The 13,720-nt window shown below is 40.9% G+C and overlaps 1 protein-coding gene across 1 annotated transcript in view; it reads left to right on the top strand.

Annotated features, from left to right (window-relative positions):
- syne2a (spectrin repeat containing, nuclear envelope 2a) overlaps positions 1 to 13,720 on the top strand; it is a gene marked incomplete at both ends in the record, with an annotated part of 85,226 nt that overhangs the window by 40,640 nt on the left and 30,866 nt on the right. Inside the window, 6 exons of the mRNA XM_080524118.1 lie at positions 843 to 1,001; positions 2,440 to 2,603; positions 6,866 to 7,028; positions 8,163 to 8,344; positions 8,545 to 8,695; positions 10,633 to 10,815. Of these exons, the coding sequence (XP_080380244.1) occupies positions 843 to 1,001; positions 2,440 to 2,603; positions 6,866 to 7,028; positions 8,163 to 8,344; positions 8,545 to 8,695; positions 10,633 to 10,815 (1,002 nt within the window). The remainder of the gene's footprint in view (positions 1 to 842; positions 1,002 to 2,439; positions 2,604 to 6,865; positions 7,029 to 8,162; positions 8,345 to 8,544; positions 8,696 to 10,632; positions 10,816 to 13,720) is intronic.

Genomic DNA, 13,720 nt, shown 5'->3' on the forward strand with positions numbered 1-13,720 from the left:
GTTTCCTCTGGTATTAACCTTGCATTTACAGTACAGGTAACTAATAATATTAGAATATAGTAAGTATTGTTTTGAGGTATTTTTGCCTAAAATCGTATCATCAGGAAATGAAATACATGTTCAATTGAGTTAAGTGGTTGAGAGTGGTGTGGGGTAGAATTGGTAGCAAAGTGAGTGCATTGTTGTGTAATCATTCTAAGAATGTGTTCTGCAGGTCTCCTGTTGTGTTTATTTAAGAGTCCTGAAAGTTCCATGGTAGTTGCATTAACAAAGGAGATCACAGAATGAATAAATCAACATTCCAACATATTAACCGGATGACAGGTTTTTGACTTACAAAAGGCGTAGGCTAATCGTTTAAAAAGTTTAATCGGTATCAAAAAACGTTTATCTGAGTTGATCATTTGGAATTTCTGGCACCTTTTACTTGTGAAATGGTGTGAATATCTTAAAAGGTGTAGGAGCAGCAGTGGTTAATAAAATCATTTGGTTTCCATATACAGTGGGGGAAATAAGTATTCTATCTGTTTTTTTAAAGGGTTTAATAGGTATCAAAAAGTTGTAGGAGGAGTAACCGGTGAAAGAATTCTAATACTAATAATAGCTAGAATAATAATCACTAAGAAATACTGTTTGTTGAAGAGCAATAGTTGGACTTGCCGAAAAGCCCACCTGCAAGCCCACAGAATAATAATAAGAAAATTAAGTATGACGAATAACAGTAGTGTGCTGCTTCACAAGCACACTAATAAGTAAATGTATAGAATTGCCCACACCTCTTTACGATGTCACACACCCACCCTTCTCCTTCCTCTTTGTGTTCGTCACTCCTCTTCTCCCAGGTATCCTTACGCAGACAGCAGATCGCCGACTGCCTCAATGCTTGGACCATCTTTAGTGAGAAGAACAAGGAGCTGTGTGATTGGCTGGCTCAGATGGAGAACAAGGTGTCGTGCAGTGGAGACGTCAGCATCGAGGACATGGTGGAGAAACTGAAGAAGGTAAAGGAAACAAACTGAGGGCGATTATCAGTCATCAGCACATCGTCAATATAACTTGTTTTAAAACACCAAAAATATGTATAAATCCTTGTAACTTGATACCACTGTTATGGGAGATGTTGGTTACTGCCTGAAAATGTGTTTAATGGACATGCATGACAGTGTTTGTGCTGTGTTACAGGTAACCTCCTAAATATTTCCTAGAAAGTAGCTACAAAGGGGCGGAAACATGGTTTAAATGAGCGACACCTCGCAACATGTGAAACCAATCAAATACCTTGCTTGGGAGGAGCTACAAATAGACAGAATTCAGTTTTTCTTCCATTTTCTTCGGTGTAACAAGTGAGCATAGGCAGCAACTCTCAAACATCCAATGATATTTTGACAAAATTAAAAAACATTTTGCTGTGGGATTGTAATGTGTGTGTGTGTGTGTGTGTGTGTGTGTGTGTGTGTGTGTGTGTGGATCTGATTTCAGAGGGTGTCATTTCCATATTCAGGCCTGCTGCAACGCTGTACAAGCACTCCATTGTAAAGCCTAGCATGTTCAGTCTGTGTAGTGACGATTCAGAAGTGTTCTCTAATATTTCATCAAACACCCCCGATATCACAGAATCATTCTAGAAGTTGGCTGCACCTTTGACCATAGCCTAGAGGAAGCCTTTTCAACCAAGATCTTGAAATACCAACACCTGGGGCAGGCAATATCACAACTGGGTTACAGATGTAAACTTTTAGTTTTCATATTTGGCAGCCTGGGCCATGTTCATAAGTTTGTTGTCAGAGGCCTTCAAATAGCTGGTCTATCTAAGAGAAGGGCCAAACAGTTAGCAAAGTATTGCTCAGTATCTGCTATTATTGGTAGCCGCTCAATCTGGAGAAGGAGGGGCTTCTTGTACCCATGAGCTGGATACTGTCTGTTTTACAGTATTGATACTGTATCTGTCAATCCACTGTTATCATTTGGTGTGAATAACATCCTATGTGTAGGCATAACTGGTTGTTGGCTCAGTACTACTGTAACTGACTGTTTTCATGTATGTCAAAATGCATTGATAGTATTTATGTCCTTTAGATATTGTACATTTATGTGGACGGAAATCTCAGAGAAAGAATTAATGAGCTTGATGGCCTCTTGTAGCGAGTTTGATAGTTCTTGCAGATTAAGCAATACATCATCCACAAAAAGGCTGATCTTGTGGTGAGTGTTGAGGGTTTGGATTCCTTTGATAGTGTTATGTTGATGTATTGCAGCAATGAGAGGTTGGGGGAATGACACAGGAAAGAAGTAGATACAGTGTATACAAGAGTATTCATTTGAGGTCAGGAAGGGAAGTGCATACATCTTCCTAAAATCAGTGCTTATGTTCACAAACTTACTTTTATTTAACCACTGAATGAATAAAATTCTAATGGACCCCCAACCCCTTCCACACAGGACTGTATGGAGGAGATCAACTTTAGCGAGAACAAGAGCCACCTGAAGCAGCTGGGCAAACAGTTGATGTCGGCCAGCGACCAGGCCAAGCAGGCCGAGCTCCATGGCACCCTGCGGGATGGTAGCGACCGCTGGCAGCACCTCTTCCTCCACATTGAGGCCAGGTGAGGGCCTAACTACCACACTTGTTTACATTTACATTTCTGTCATTTAGCAAACGCCTCACTTACAACAAATACATTTACTGAGTAAGTGAATCATCTGTCCACCAGTCATAGCAGGAAAACGTAATCTATGCTCAGGCCAGGGGCCATTGGCAGTCCTTGTGGTAGAAGAAGGATTTATTTTTTATTTTTTTAAAGAAGAAAAAAATATATGTATGATTTCTATTATTTCCTTCACAAACATCCAAAAAGGCAGTTCAATGCATTTTACAGATGGGTATTCCCCCCAAAAAACACAGCAAGAAGAGTATAAATGCAAACGGATATGGTAACTGAAAACACAATAGCAGGTACAAATAAACAGCTGAAAAAACAAATACAACAAACAAAGTGATAATAGAGGTGATATACAGTATATACCTATATACACATACATACATACATACATACATAAATACATACATACATACATACATACATACATACATACATACATACATACATACATACATACATACATACATACATACATACATACTGTATATACGTACATATAGATACACAAAAGAAAGACACAAATAAATAGAAAGACTAAGTGAATACGTGATCTGAAAGGAAACTATTTTCTCCCATCCCATAACCCCATCCCCATCCCCGCCCCACCAGTCGACGTGGGGCACTGTAAGGCTTGGTTTTAAATGACGAATGCATCAGATTTATCTTTCCCTGATTTCTGTGTATGTGTCCATTTTCCCATTTATTTTGTACATCAAATGCTCATAAGAGGCAGTTTCTGATAAGGGTAACATTCAGTCTATGTAGGGTTGGTCCAATGACTCAGCAAGACCCTTGAGAGTATTTTATTTTTAATTTTTATTATGACACAGGAGAAACGATACAGGGGGGTAGACGTTGTCTCAGGAGGGACAGTTAAGGGTTAGCCTGAAGAGATGGGTCTTCAGTCTCCGGCGGGAGATGGGGAGTGATTCTGCAGTCTGGGGTCCAAATGGAACATTCATGGTTCATGGTTTTCTTGTTCATTTTGTTTATTTGTATTTTTCTTAATTTGCTAGATCATTCATAAAAAAAACGTTCCCAATGAGTCCCCAATGCTGCATGGCATATTGCATCTTTATACACACATATAATGGGGTTCCTTACAGTGTGCTTTCAGGGGTAGAACTTTAAATGTTGATGTTTACTGTCATTTTCAGTCATGATGTAGCCAGACTGCTGTTGTGTTCTCTATAGTAGCTACAGTTGCAAAGCCAAATGATTGGCTGCGCCATGGCCTTATACAGAGTTATTGACTATAATGTCTCGGAAATGTAAAAGCTTTCAGATGGGTCTCGAAAACAAATACCTATAAAGTTTAGAAACCATTGTTACTGTACTGTAGTTGTGCTAAAGTAATATGCTTCATTGCTGCTGTTGACTGGTTACAGTATGTTCCTACTGCTTTGCAATTATACTGATTGAGTCTACTGTAAGCGTAGACATTATAATGATATCCTGAGATTCCCCCCAACGAGAGACAGATGGACATTCCTGGAATCAAAGGGTTTTAGCATGGCCCCTCAAAAGCTATGGTACTCGGATCACACCATATGGCCTTATGTCTGCTACAGAGTCCCCCCTTTTTCAGCCCTGGAGTGGAGGAACTGGGGAAGAGGAGAGGGGGTGAAGGAGTGGGGTCGTCTGTCGTCCCCCATTAGCCGTGACGTGGATGGCCAAACAAAAGGGGTTAGGCTAGCACATGGCGCTAACGGCTTGATTCCCCCTGTATAGACATACTGTATGTTAGCTCATTAGCGTAGCCTTAGTGTCAAACAATGCTACCAGACCACTGCACCCACATGAACAATTCCCCAACAGTGTCTCTACCCATCTTTCACCCAGACAAGCAGAGCGTATTAATCCTCTTTCAGAAAAGATTGCCCTTGAATGCGAAAGCCAGTATGTGGCATCATTCTTGGCAAGGTTGTTTTTTATTCAGCGGAATATGAGTTCATACTCTTAAAGAGTTGAGTAAACCTGTGTATGCAGTTGTACTTACACTATTGAGTTTCTCAGTAATCAGTAGTAATGGTAACATTACTATGGTAGTAGTTGTTGTAGTAGTAGTAGTAGTAGTAGTAGTAGTAGTAGTAGTAGTAGTAGTAGTAGTAGTAGTAGTAGTAGTAGTAGTAGTAGTAGTAGTAGTACTTGTTGTTCCAGTACTACAGTAATTCAGTTGATTCCGATTGACCATGTTTAGTTGGTCATTTGAGTGGGTGTGTCAATGCTGAGCTGGAAAGAAAGCTTGCACACCAAGTAGCTCTCTAGACCCCTGTACTAGATGCTCTGAAGGTGTCAAGCAAAACAGCGTTGAAAGTCAAGTCACTATCTACACACACACACACACACACACACACACACACACACACACACACACACACACACACACATACACACAAACACACAAAGAAACACACACACGCATACATACAGCTCCTTACCTTCTTGTAATTTTATGCTTTTTCTAAAAAAAAAAAAAAATTCCCTTTCCTAACACCAGGGGAGCCACCCCTCCTAAATGTCGTTGTTTGGTACCTGTACTGTAGCAATGACAAATAAAGTCCATTCATTCATTCATTCATTCATTCATTCATTCATTCATTCATACATGCACCCTATTAGGCCACAAAAACTCTCCTTCCTCCCTCTCAAAGCATGAGGTTCACTAGCAGTGGGTGATCACATGAATGAAATAAAGGTCTACTTCCAAGCTGCAGACACTTGAGGTTTATTTTTGAAGGTATTTTTGTAAAAAGATTGATAAAAAGATTGATGGCATTGTGTTGTTCAGTTGCCATGGTGACCATTGAAGAACAGGGGACACCATGAGTAATAAGGGCTGTAATGGCCTGTAATGGATATTGAAGGGTTGGCTCTCCATGAACCTAAATTGTAAAAAAATAAAAAGTTTAAGCTAGTTTACCATTTTAAAACAATATATATAGGACACGTTGTGGAGTTCAGTAAGACACCATTAACATCACCTGCAACTTCATATCTCTCTGAATTCTTACTACATAACATACGACAATTACTTGAAATAATAAGACATTATGAAACATCAGAGAAACGGGGCCTGCTCTCCATAGCATATTTCAAAAAGGCTTTTGATGAAGAGTGATTCAAATGTAATTATAAATGCCAAGGCTTATTTGATTTTGGAGAGTCTTGTATAGTGAAAATACCACTTCTAAAAAAATACCAAAATACCACCTCTAGCTCACATGTACTTATGGTATTACCAACTCAAGATGATTTGTTCTTCAAATTATTAACTTTTAAAGTAATTTAAATACTCTTTAGACATAGATCTTTAGACATAGATCTAATCCAATGGTCATCAAACACCCCCGATATTGTAATTGTCAATGAAAATCACAGAATCATTCTAGAAGTTGGCTGCACCATAGCCTAGAGCAGTGGTTCCCAACCTTTTTGGACTCACGGCCCACTTTACAAATCTCTACAGTATTCGCGGCCCACTCAAGCCTAGCAAAAACGATACGTAAACACCCTCCCAGCGTTATCGTCTCGTCACAGTCTCAGATCACAAATTCGGTAGTCGTGAGTCGGAGTCGTGAGAGTAACAAGCACTGCAGTGCACTCAGTACGTTTAAATGCTTTGAAAAGTTGCATAATGTTAATTGACAAGGCATTTTTATAACAATAATATGATCCCCTGAAGAGTTATCAGGTCTTCAGAATGTCTCCTAAACAAGCAAATTGCCATTGGGGGCTTCATAACTTGAGAAGAAGCAACCAAATCAGCATATACTACGTGGTCGATAGAAATACTATTTAGTTTCAACACAACATGCAATTCTGGATTTTTTTTATGTTGGAGAATTAAAATGTTTTTCATAGTCAAATATATTTATTACATTTCCATTTTTTCAATTGTGTTACAAAAAAGTGCAACCGCCGCATTTTGTAATAACCTGCACAATATGTAATACATTTATTACATAATACGGCAAACGTTATTACATTTTGCGTTCAGACAATTTATTACATAATGTGCAGGTTATTACATAATGCGGTGTTATTACATATTGAAAGTTACTTTTTATTACATTTGGGGATTTTATGACATAATGTGCAGTTATTACATAATGAGGCTTAACAAGACCCAAATGTATGTGCACAAGCACTAAAAAAGTTCGTTTTTCGTAGTATGGGACCTTTCATACTGTATGTGTGACCAGGGTGAAGAAGCTAAAGGGGACCCTCATCACGGTGCAACAGCTTGACAAGAACATGAGTAACCTGCCATCGTGGCTGTCCCGCATCGAAGCAGAGCTGTCCAGACCTGTCACCTATAGCATGTGTCACCACGACGAGATCCAGAGGAGGCTAGCTGAACAGCAGGTGGGTTGCCCCAGAGTATACAGTATAGACACACCCTTCAAATTGAGCCCAACCATGCTCATCTGTCTGAAACGATACAGTAGCAGTGTAGGTCTGATTGCATAGGACCTTTAACACTAGGTCAGCTGTGGTGGGGTCATTTGACCCCTGTGAGTAAAAGAAACAATTCTACCTTTTCACTCGATCAAATTTCAGGACCCACCTTTCATGACTTTTCCTAGATATGTGCGTTCTACCACCCAATATCCTTACATTTTCAAAATCTAGCCAGTATAAAGTGATTTAGCAGTATTTCTGTGTGTTTGCACTAGTATTAGTATTAATTTTTATTAATGAAAACTCCCACAGTCCCAGTCAATCTCCTCACCACTTACATTACATCTGCATCCAAGATGGCATGTATACGTTATTAATCTGTGTAAATTTAGGTTGTATAAAAAGAGTTGATGCATAATAAACGTTATGATTGGGGGGGGGGGGGGGGGGGGTTCATCAAGTGTGGGCTTTATAGCACAAGAATGGTTGGGTCATCTGTTTCATTCATTCGTTAGTAATGAAAACTCCCGCGGTCCCGATCAATCTCCTCTCCACTTACGTCTTCATCCAAGATATGACATGCATACGTTATTAATCAAATCAAATCAAATCAAATTTTATTTGTATAGCGCATTTCTTACAAGATGCAACTCAATGCGCTTATTAATCTGTGTAATTTAACATTTGCTATTCTGTTGTTCAATGAAAAGTTAGCCAGTAGGTCTTGGACTGTTATTGGTCAATACTGCCCATACAGTAGGTGCTGACATGGTTACCATGAAATCACTTAAGGAAGTTTAAGAGCATCCTTTTGGTTAATATCTCTCTCTAGTTTGGGATTGCCCCAATCTAGCTTTTTCTAGTTTGGTAAAATAAACAAACATCTTTTGGCGTTCATGATAACTTCTCACCCAATCCTTTCAAGAACTGTTGCTCTTTATTCAAAAACAAAGATAACATATACAGAAACCGATTGTTGAGCCATGGCAAACATTGGATAAATTACCCTTTAACATTCGGCTGTCTGTCATTTTGTCTACCTCTATTCATCAATTTGTAATGAATCTTGTTTGTCTGTCTGTGTGTCTATGGTTGCAGGATCTGCAGAGGGACATTGAGCAGCACACGGAGGGTGTGGCGTCAGTTTTAACCCTGTGTGACACCTTGCTTCACGACACGTGTGGCAGTGATGTAGAGAACGACTGCATCCAGCAGACCACCCACAGCCTGGATCACCGCTGGAGGACCATCTGTGCCATGTCTCTGGAAAGGAAGATGAGGTAGGACACACACACAACACACACACACACACACACACACACACACACACACACACACACACACACACGCATAGACACTTGGACATGTGCACAATGTACACACAAATACACATGTAACATGAATTATATTCCAGCAATAATGGTAGTCCCACTTTTTGCTAATTTATTTAATCTGAATTCATATCTATGATCACCCGCAGGATGGAGCAGACATGGAGGCTGTGGTGTAAGTTTCTGGACGATTACTCGTGCTTTGAGGACTGGCTTAAGATTGCTGAACAAACAGCCGCCAACCCGAACTCCGCTGATGTCCTCTACACTGTCGCCAAGGAAGAACTCAACAAGTTTGAGGTCAGTTTGAAAGTTCTCAGTGTATAACATTATGATGTAAAATGCAAATGCTGAGATTTTACATGCATATAATATAACATATAGTTTGGAAATCTTTGCACAGCACTTGATTCAGAGTGAGTTTTGAATACTGAAGAATCTAAATACTACACTTCCTATGAGGCACACTCTCATTGACGAAAACTAGGAAGTTTGATCACATTTCTCCCATTCTTAGATCATTAGACAGGCTCCCTGTATCTCACAGAATGTACTTTAAAATCATGCTCCTTGTATACAAATCGTTCAATGGTTTAGGGCCAAAATACAGCTTTGACATGCCTTATGAACCTGCTAGATCCCTATGGTCATCGGAGGCTGGCCTTTTAACTGTTCTAAGAGTTAGCTCCAAAAATGGAGAGGCAGCATTCACTATGCAACAACAAATTGGAACAAACTATCACATAATATTAAGTCAGCTCCATCTTTAGCAATTTCCAAGACTAGGCTGAAAACTGTTCTGTTCGGCTTTTAATTGACTGTATTTTAAATGCTGACAGTTTAGGCTAGGTTTTTAATGACTGATTTGTTTTTCTTTTTTGATTTTAAATGATAACTTTTTAATTATTATTTTATTGCACTTTTTCCTTTCTTTAATGCATTCATCATTCTGTATTCCCTTATTTTTTAATTATTTAATTCCTATTATATTACAAATGGTCCAAAATGCTACAGCTCGCATTTTGACTGGGTCAAAGAAATACGATACCATATCTCACCAGTACTGGCCTCCCTTCATTGTCTCCCTGTCCATGTTAGAGCGGACTTCAAGATGCTGCTACTAACATATAAAGCTAGAAATGGCACTGCGCCTTCTTATTTAAAGGACCTTCTCGACCCATATGTGCCCTCAAGGGCTCTGCGCTCACAAGGCTCTGCCCTGCTGATTGTTCCTAGAGACAGAAAAAAGACAATCGGTGAGCGTGCGTTTTCCTCCATCATCACCTGGTCAAGGACAAGGCCAAGTTGCAGAGGGTTATACATGCAGCGGAGAGGGTGATCGGCTGTCCCTTGCCCTCCCTCAACTCCCTGCACGACACCAGGGCTCTGAGGAGGGCAAGGAAGATCATGGCCGACCCCTCCCACCCCGGCCACGGCCTCCTCACCCTGCTTCCCTCTGGGAGAAGGTTGCGGCTGCCTAAAACAGTAAAGGCCCGCCACAGGCTCAGTTTTTTCCCCTCAGCCGCCAGGCTGCTAAATTTCTCTGGCTTCCCCCTCCCCCCCGCCCCCAAGTCTGCCCAGGACTGAATATGCACTGGACCCATTGAAAAACTCTGCACTGCACTTTATATATATATAGCACTATCCAATGCACTGTCTGTCCTGTGTTGTCCTGTTTTTGCATTTGTTCTTGTTCATGTACACATGTGAAAAAAGCATAAACGCACCTACTGTAATGCCAAAACAAATTCCTATATGTGTCAAGCATAATGGCAATAAACGTTATCTGAATCTGAATCCTTCCGTGCACCAACTCTCTGGAACCGTCTTCCATTGGACATCAGACAGGCAGAATCAGTGAAAGTGTTCAAAACTAAGTTAAAGACCCACCTGTTTTCTGTTGTCTATATGTCATAGGCTGTGTATTTGTGCTGTGTAATTATGTGTGTTTTTAAATTGAAATAGTTGTTTTTAAATTGTTTTAAATTGTGTACCTATTGTATTTGTGCTGCGAAATTATGTGTGTTTTTAAATTGAAATAGTTGTTTTAAATTGTTTTAAACTGTTGCTTACCTATTATAAAGCACCTTGATGTAAAGTGCTATACAAATAAAGTTATTATTATTATTATTATATTCTTCTTTCTTGGCTTTCCTCCTTCTCATGTACTTTAATATTTTCTCTTTCTTTCTTTCTTTCTTTCTTTCCCTTTCTTTCTTCTTCCCATCCCACCTCAGTGTTTCCAGAGGCAGGTACATGAGCGTCTGACCCAGTTGGAGCTGGTGAATAACCAGTACCGCCGTCTGGCCCAGGAGGACCGTACAGATGGAGCCAGCAAGCTCAGAGCCATGGTCCATGAAGGCAACTGTCGCTGGGATGTCCTGCACAGGAGAGTGGGCACCATCTTACGCAGGTTAAAGGTAAGGGATGTGCGAGATTCGGTGACGGCTATCTTACACGGCTAATTTTGTGTTAATTTGTGTTATCATTAATCAATAATAGCAAATCAATCCACAAAGTTTGCTGCACTTAAGGGTTGGTTTTGTGATTTGCAACATTGCATGGACAAGGTTTTTTGTTGTTTGCGAAGCTGTTTAGGGTAGGGATGGGGGAAACGAAGCTTTCGACGCAATTGACACGTTCGACACAATTGTGTCGGAAAAAGTGTCGATCTATCGATACAGTCGATACAGCAGCTCCACAATGACATCTGCTGGTCAGGTCATGGTATGGCGGCTGTATCGACTGATTCACAAGTCAGGTATTTGAGGCAAAATACAATAAGCCCACCGTCATCTGCGATGTCTTGTTCAATAAAGGTGCTGTGACAAACTGTGTCGATGTGTATGTGGCCATATGTGGTCTTAAATGTTGGTGTGTCTAGTAGACTATAATAAATACATATATGAATAAATAAATAAATGCAACTGTTGTGTCCATTTCTGATATGAATAGAATAGAATTTGCCATTTAGCAAACGCTTTTAATCCAAAAGCTACTTACAGGGACATTCCCCCTGGAGTAATTGTAGTACTCAAGGGCACACTAGTGGTGGTGTTTCAGGCAGGATTTGAACTCACAACCTTCCGATCACCAGTCCAATTCACTCCACTATCCCCTTGACATGTAAGGATACAAATCGGAATGACATTTCGGCATGTGTGGGACATGGCTGTTTGACAATTGGAGCAGATATAAATGGTCAACATGTCATAACAGGGTCAACAGTGTTGGGACGTGCTCGTGGAACAGGGAAAGAGTGCAAAACAAGGCTACATTGTGGAAACTGGACAGACTTGTGCTTATGTGAACAATCAAATATTTATTGCTTGTGTACATGTCGTAAATTCCTAACCTGTTGGCTACTAAAATGAAGAACAGTTATTGAGCAGTTTAAGACCATTTATTCAAAATGCAAAAGTACACAGACATCAAAGATGGACGCTGGTCTGGCAAAGAGAGACAGAGAGAGCGAGAGGGGGAGGGGACAGAGAGAGAGAGAGAGAGAGAGGGAGCTGCTTGCTCAAGAGGTGAGGGAGAAGAGAGGCAGGGCCAGAGCCCACATCCTTACTTATAAACTTGGTCAAGATGCAGTCACAGCCAGTGGTCCTATCAGGTCAGGGGGAGGGGCCAGGAGGTAAATACCTTGCCCCACAGTCAGGAGCAAACATATAGGCCCATTATTAAATACAAATAAACTACAGATTCCCCCCTCGGAATACCCAGAGGGTGTTCCGAAACTAAATGACCACAAAACAAAAACAAAAACACAAAACCCCACCGACTGTAACTAAGAAACCAAAGAGAAAAAAAAAAAAAAAAAAAAAAATCAAAAAATAAACAACATGTTCCAATAAACAACAGAAAAACTACATCAACACACAACACAAGAAACATAATAACACAGACCAACCCAGCACCAGTACCAGCAACCAAAGATATCATATAAACCAAATACAAACAATCAACAATAAAAAAGAATCCTAAAAATAACAATACAAATTAATCTAAACACAGTACATCATACATATTTCAACACAAAAACTTCCAACGACCGATGTTTTCTTTGTCCTTGAAGCGTCAGGGTCAGAGGTTGCTAGCACTTGAACCCAGTTGGAGAACAGCCTTTACCGCTGTCTCAGATTGATAACACTTTCATAGTCAGGAGCTTCCATTTTCGTTGCGCTAGGAACAGAACCTCTTTCCTATCTTTGCATAACCACCACATCACTTCTCAACTGACATCAATCACACAAATACACAAACAATACACAAATAATGACATTCAGTTATCATAACCCATAATTCTCCAACAGTAAGCATAGGACAAAGGGAATGCATTAATGCATAGATCTTCACCTCAGGTGAGGACTAGTCTTCTGAAAAGTTCATTAACGTGGACTGAGTGACTGATTTTCCAAAAACAGTCAATGAGGCCCTGCCTCCTAAGAAAATCAAAAATCATGTCTGCTATAATAGGTGCGCCTATCTTAGCAAAGTAAGTTTCCCATGCCCCTAAGACCGTTTCCAGCCATGCTATCATCTGCTGTCCATTCCCGTCGTTCCCTTTGATCTGCTGCTTCACTACCCTATTCATAGTCTTTAATCTTTTCCTAACTGGTCGTCGTCCGTCAGTGTCATTGAGGTTCGGGCAGCCGCCTGGTCCCCTCCCACGCTGATCAAGGTCTGGGGAGTCGCCCTCAGCATCATCTGAAGCATGGTGCAGGCACTCGCCAGCATCCCCAGTAGCACAGGTGTCCAGGCTTTGGACACTCCCAGGCTGGACCTCCAGACTGTCAGCACTCTCTGCTTCGTTGGTTTCTGGTTCATTGGCATCTGGACAGCTTTCCACTGTCCCCTCGGTTTCAGGCACTGCCGGTAATGTCACTGGCTGTAACACTGGCATTGCCACTGGCTCTGGCAACACCACAGCATCTCGTCGTAGCTCCTCCTTCTCAGGTTCTCTGGGGACCTCGGCACCTGTTGGCACAACATCCTGCCTACTCTGTACATCCACCCCCCTGTCCACCACCCGTGGCCCTATTGGGGTAGGGATATGCCCAGACACCACTGGTGTACCCACTCTGATGTTGTTTCTCCAGCAGACCCCACATTGACCCAAAGCATGGTCAATCTGTTCCATCAAATATGGACTCCAAAACCCATATTCCTTGGTGATTTTGCGTCTTACCTCCCCCCTAGCCACATGTGCTAATCCATGAGCTTCCCGTATTAACATGCCTATTAAATCTGAGGGTGCTACAACCAACCCCTCATGATTCCTCCATAGACCTGTGTCATCCTGACTTGCCCCCCTTGCTAGCC

This window comes from Nansenia antarctica, assembly GCF_963989245.1.
Source record: "Nansenia antarctica genome assembly, chromosome: 1".
Taxonomy (NCBI): domain Eukaryota; kingdom Metazoa; phylum Chordata; class Actinopteri; order Argentiniformes; family Microstomatidae; genus Nansenia; species Nansenia antarctica.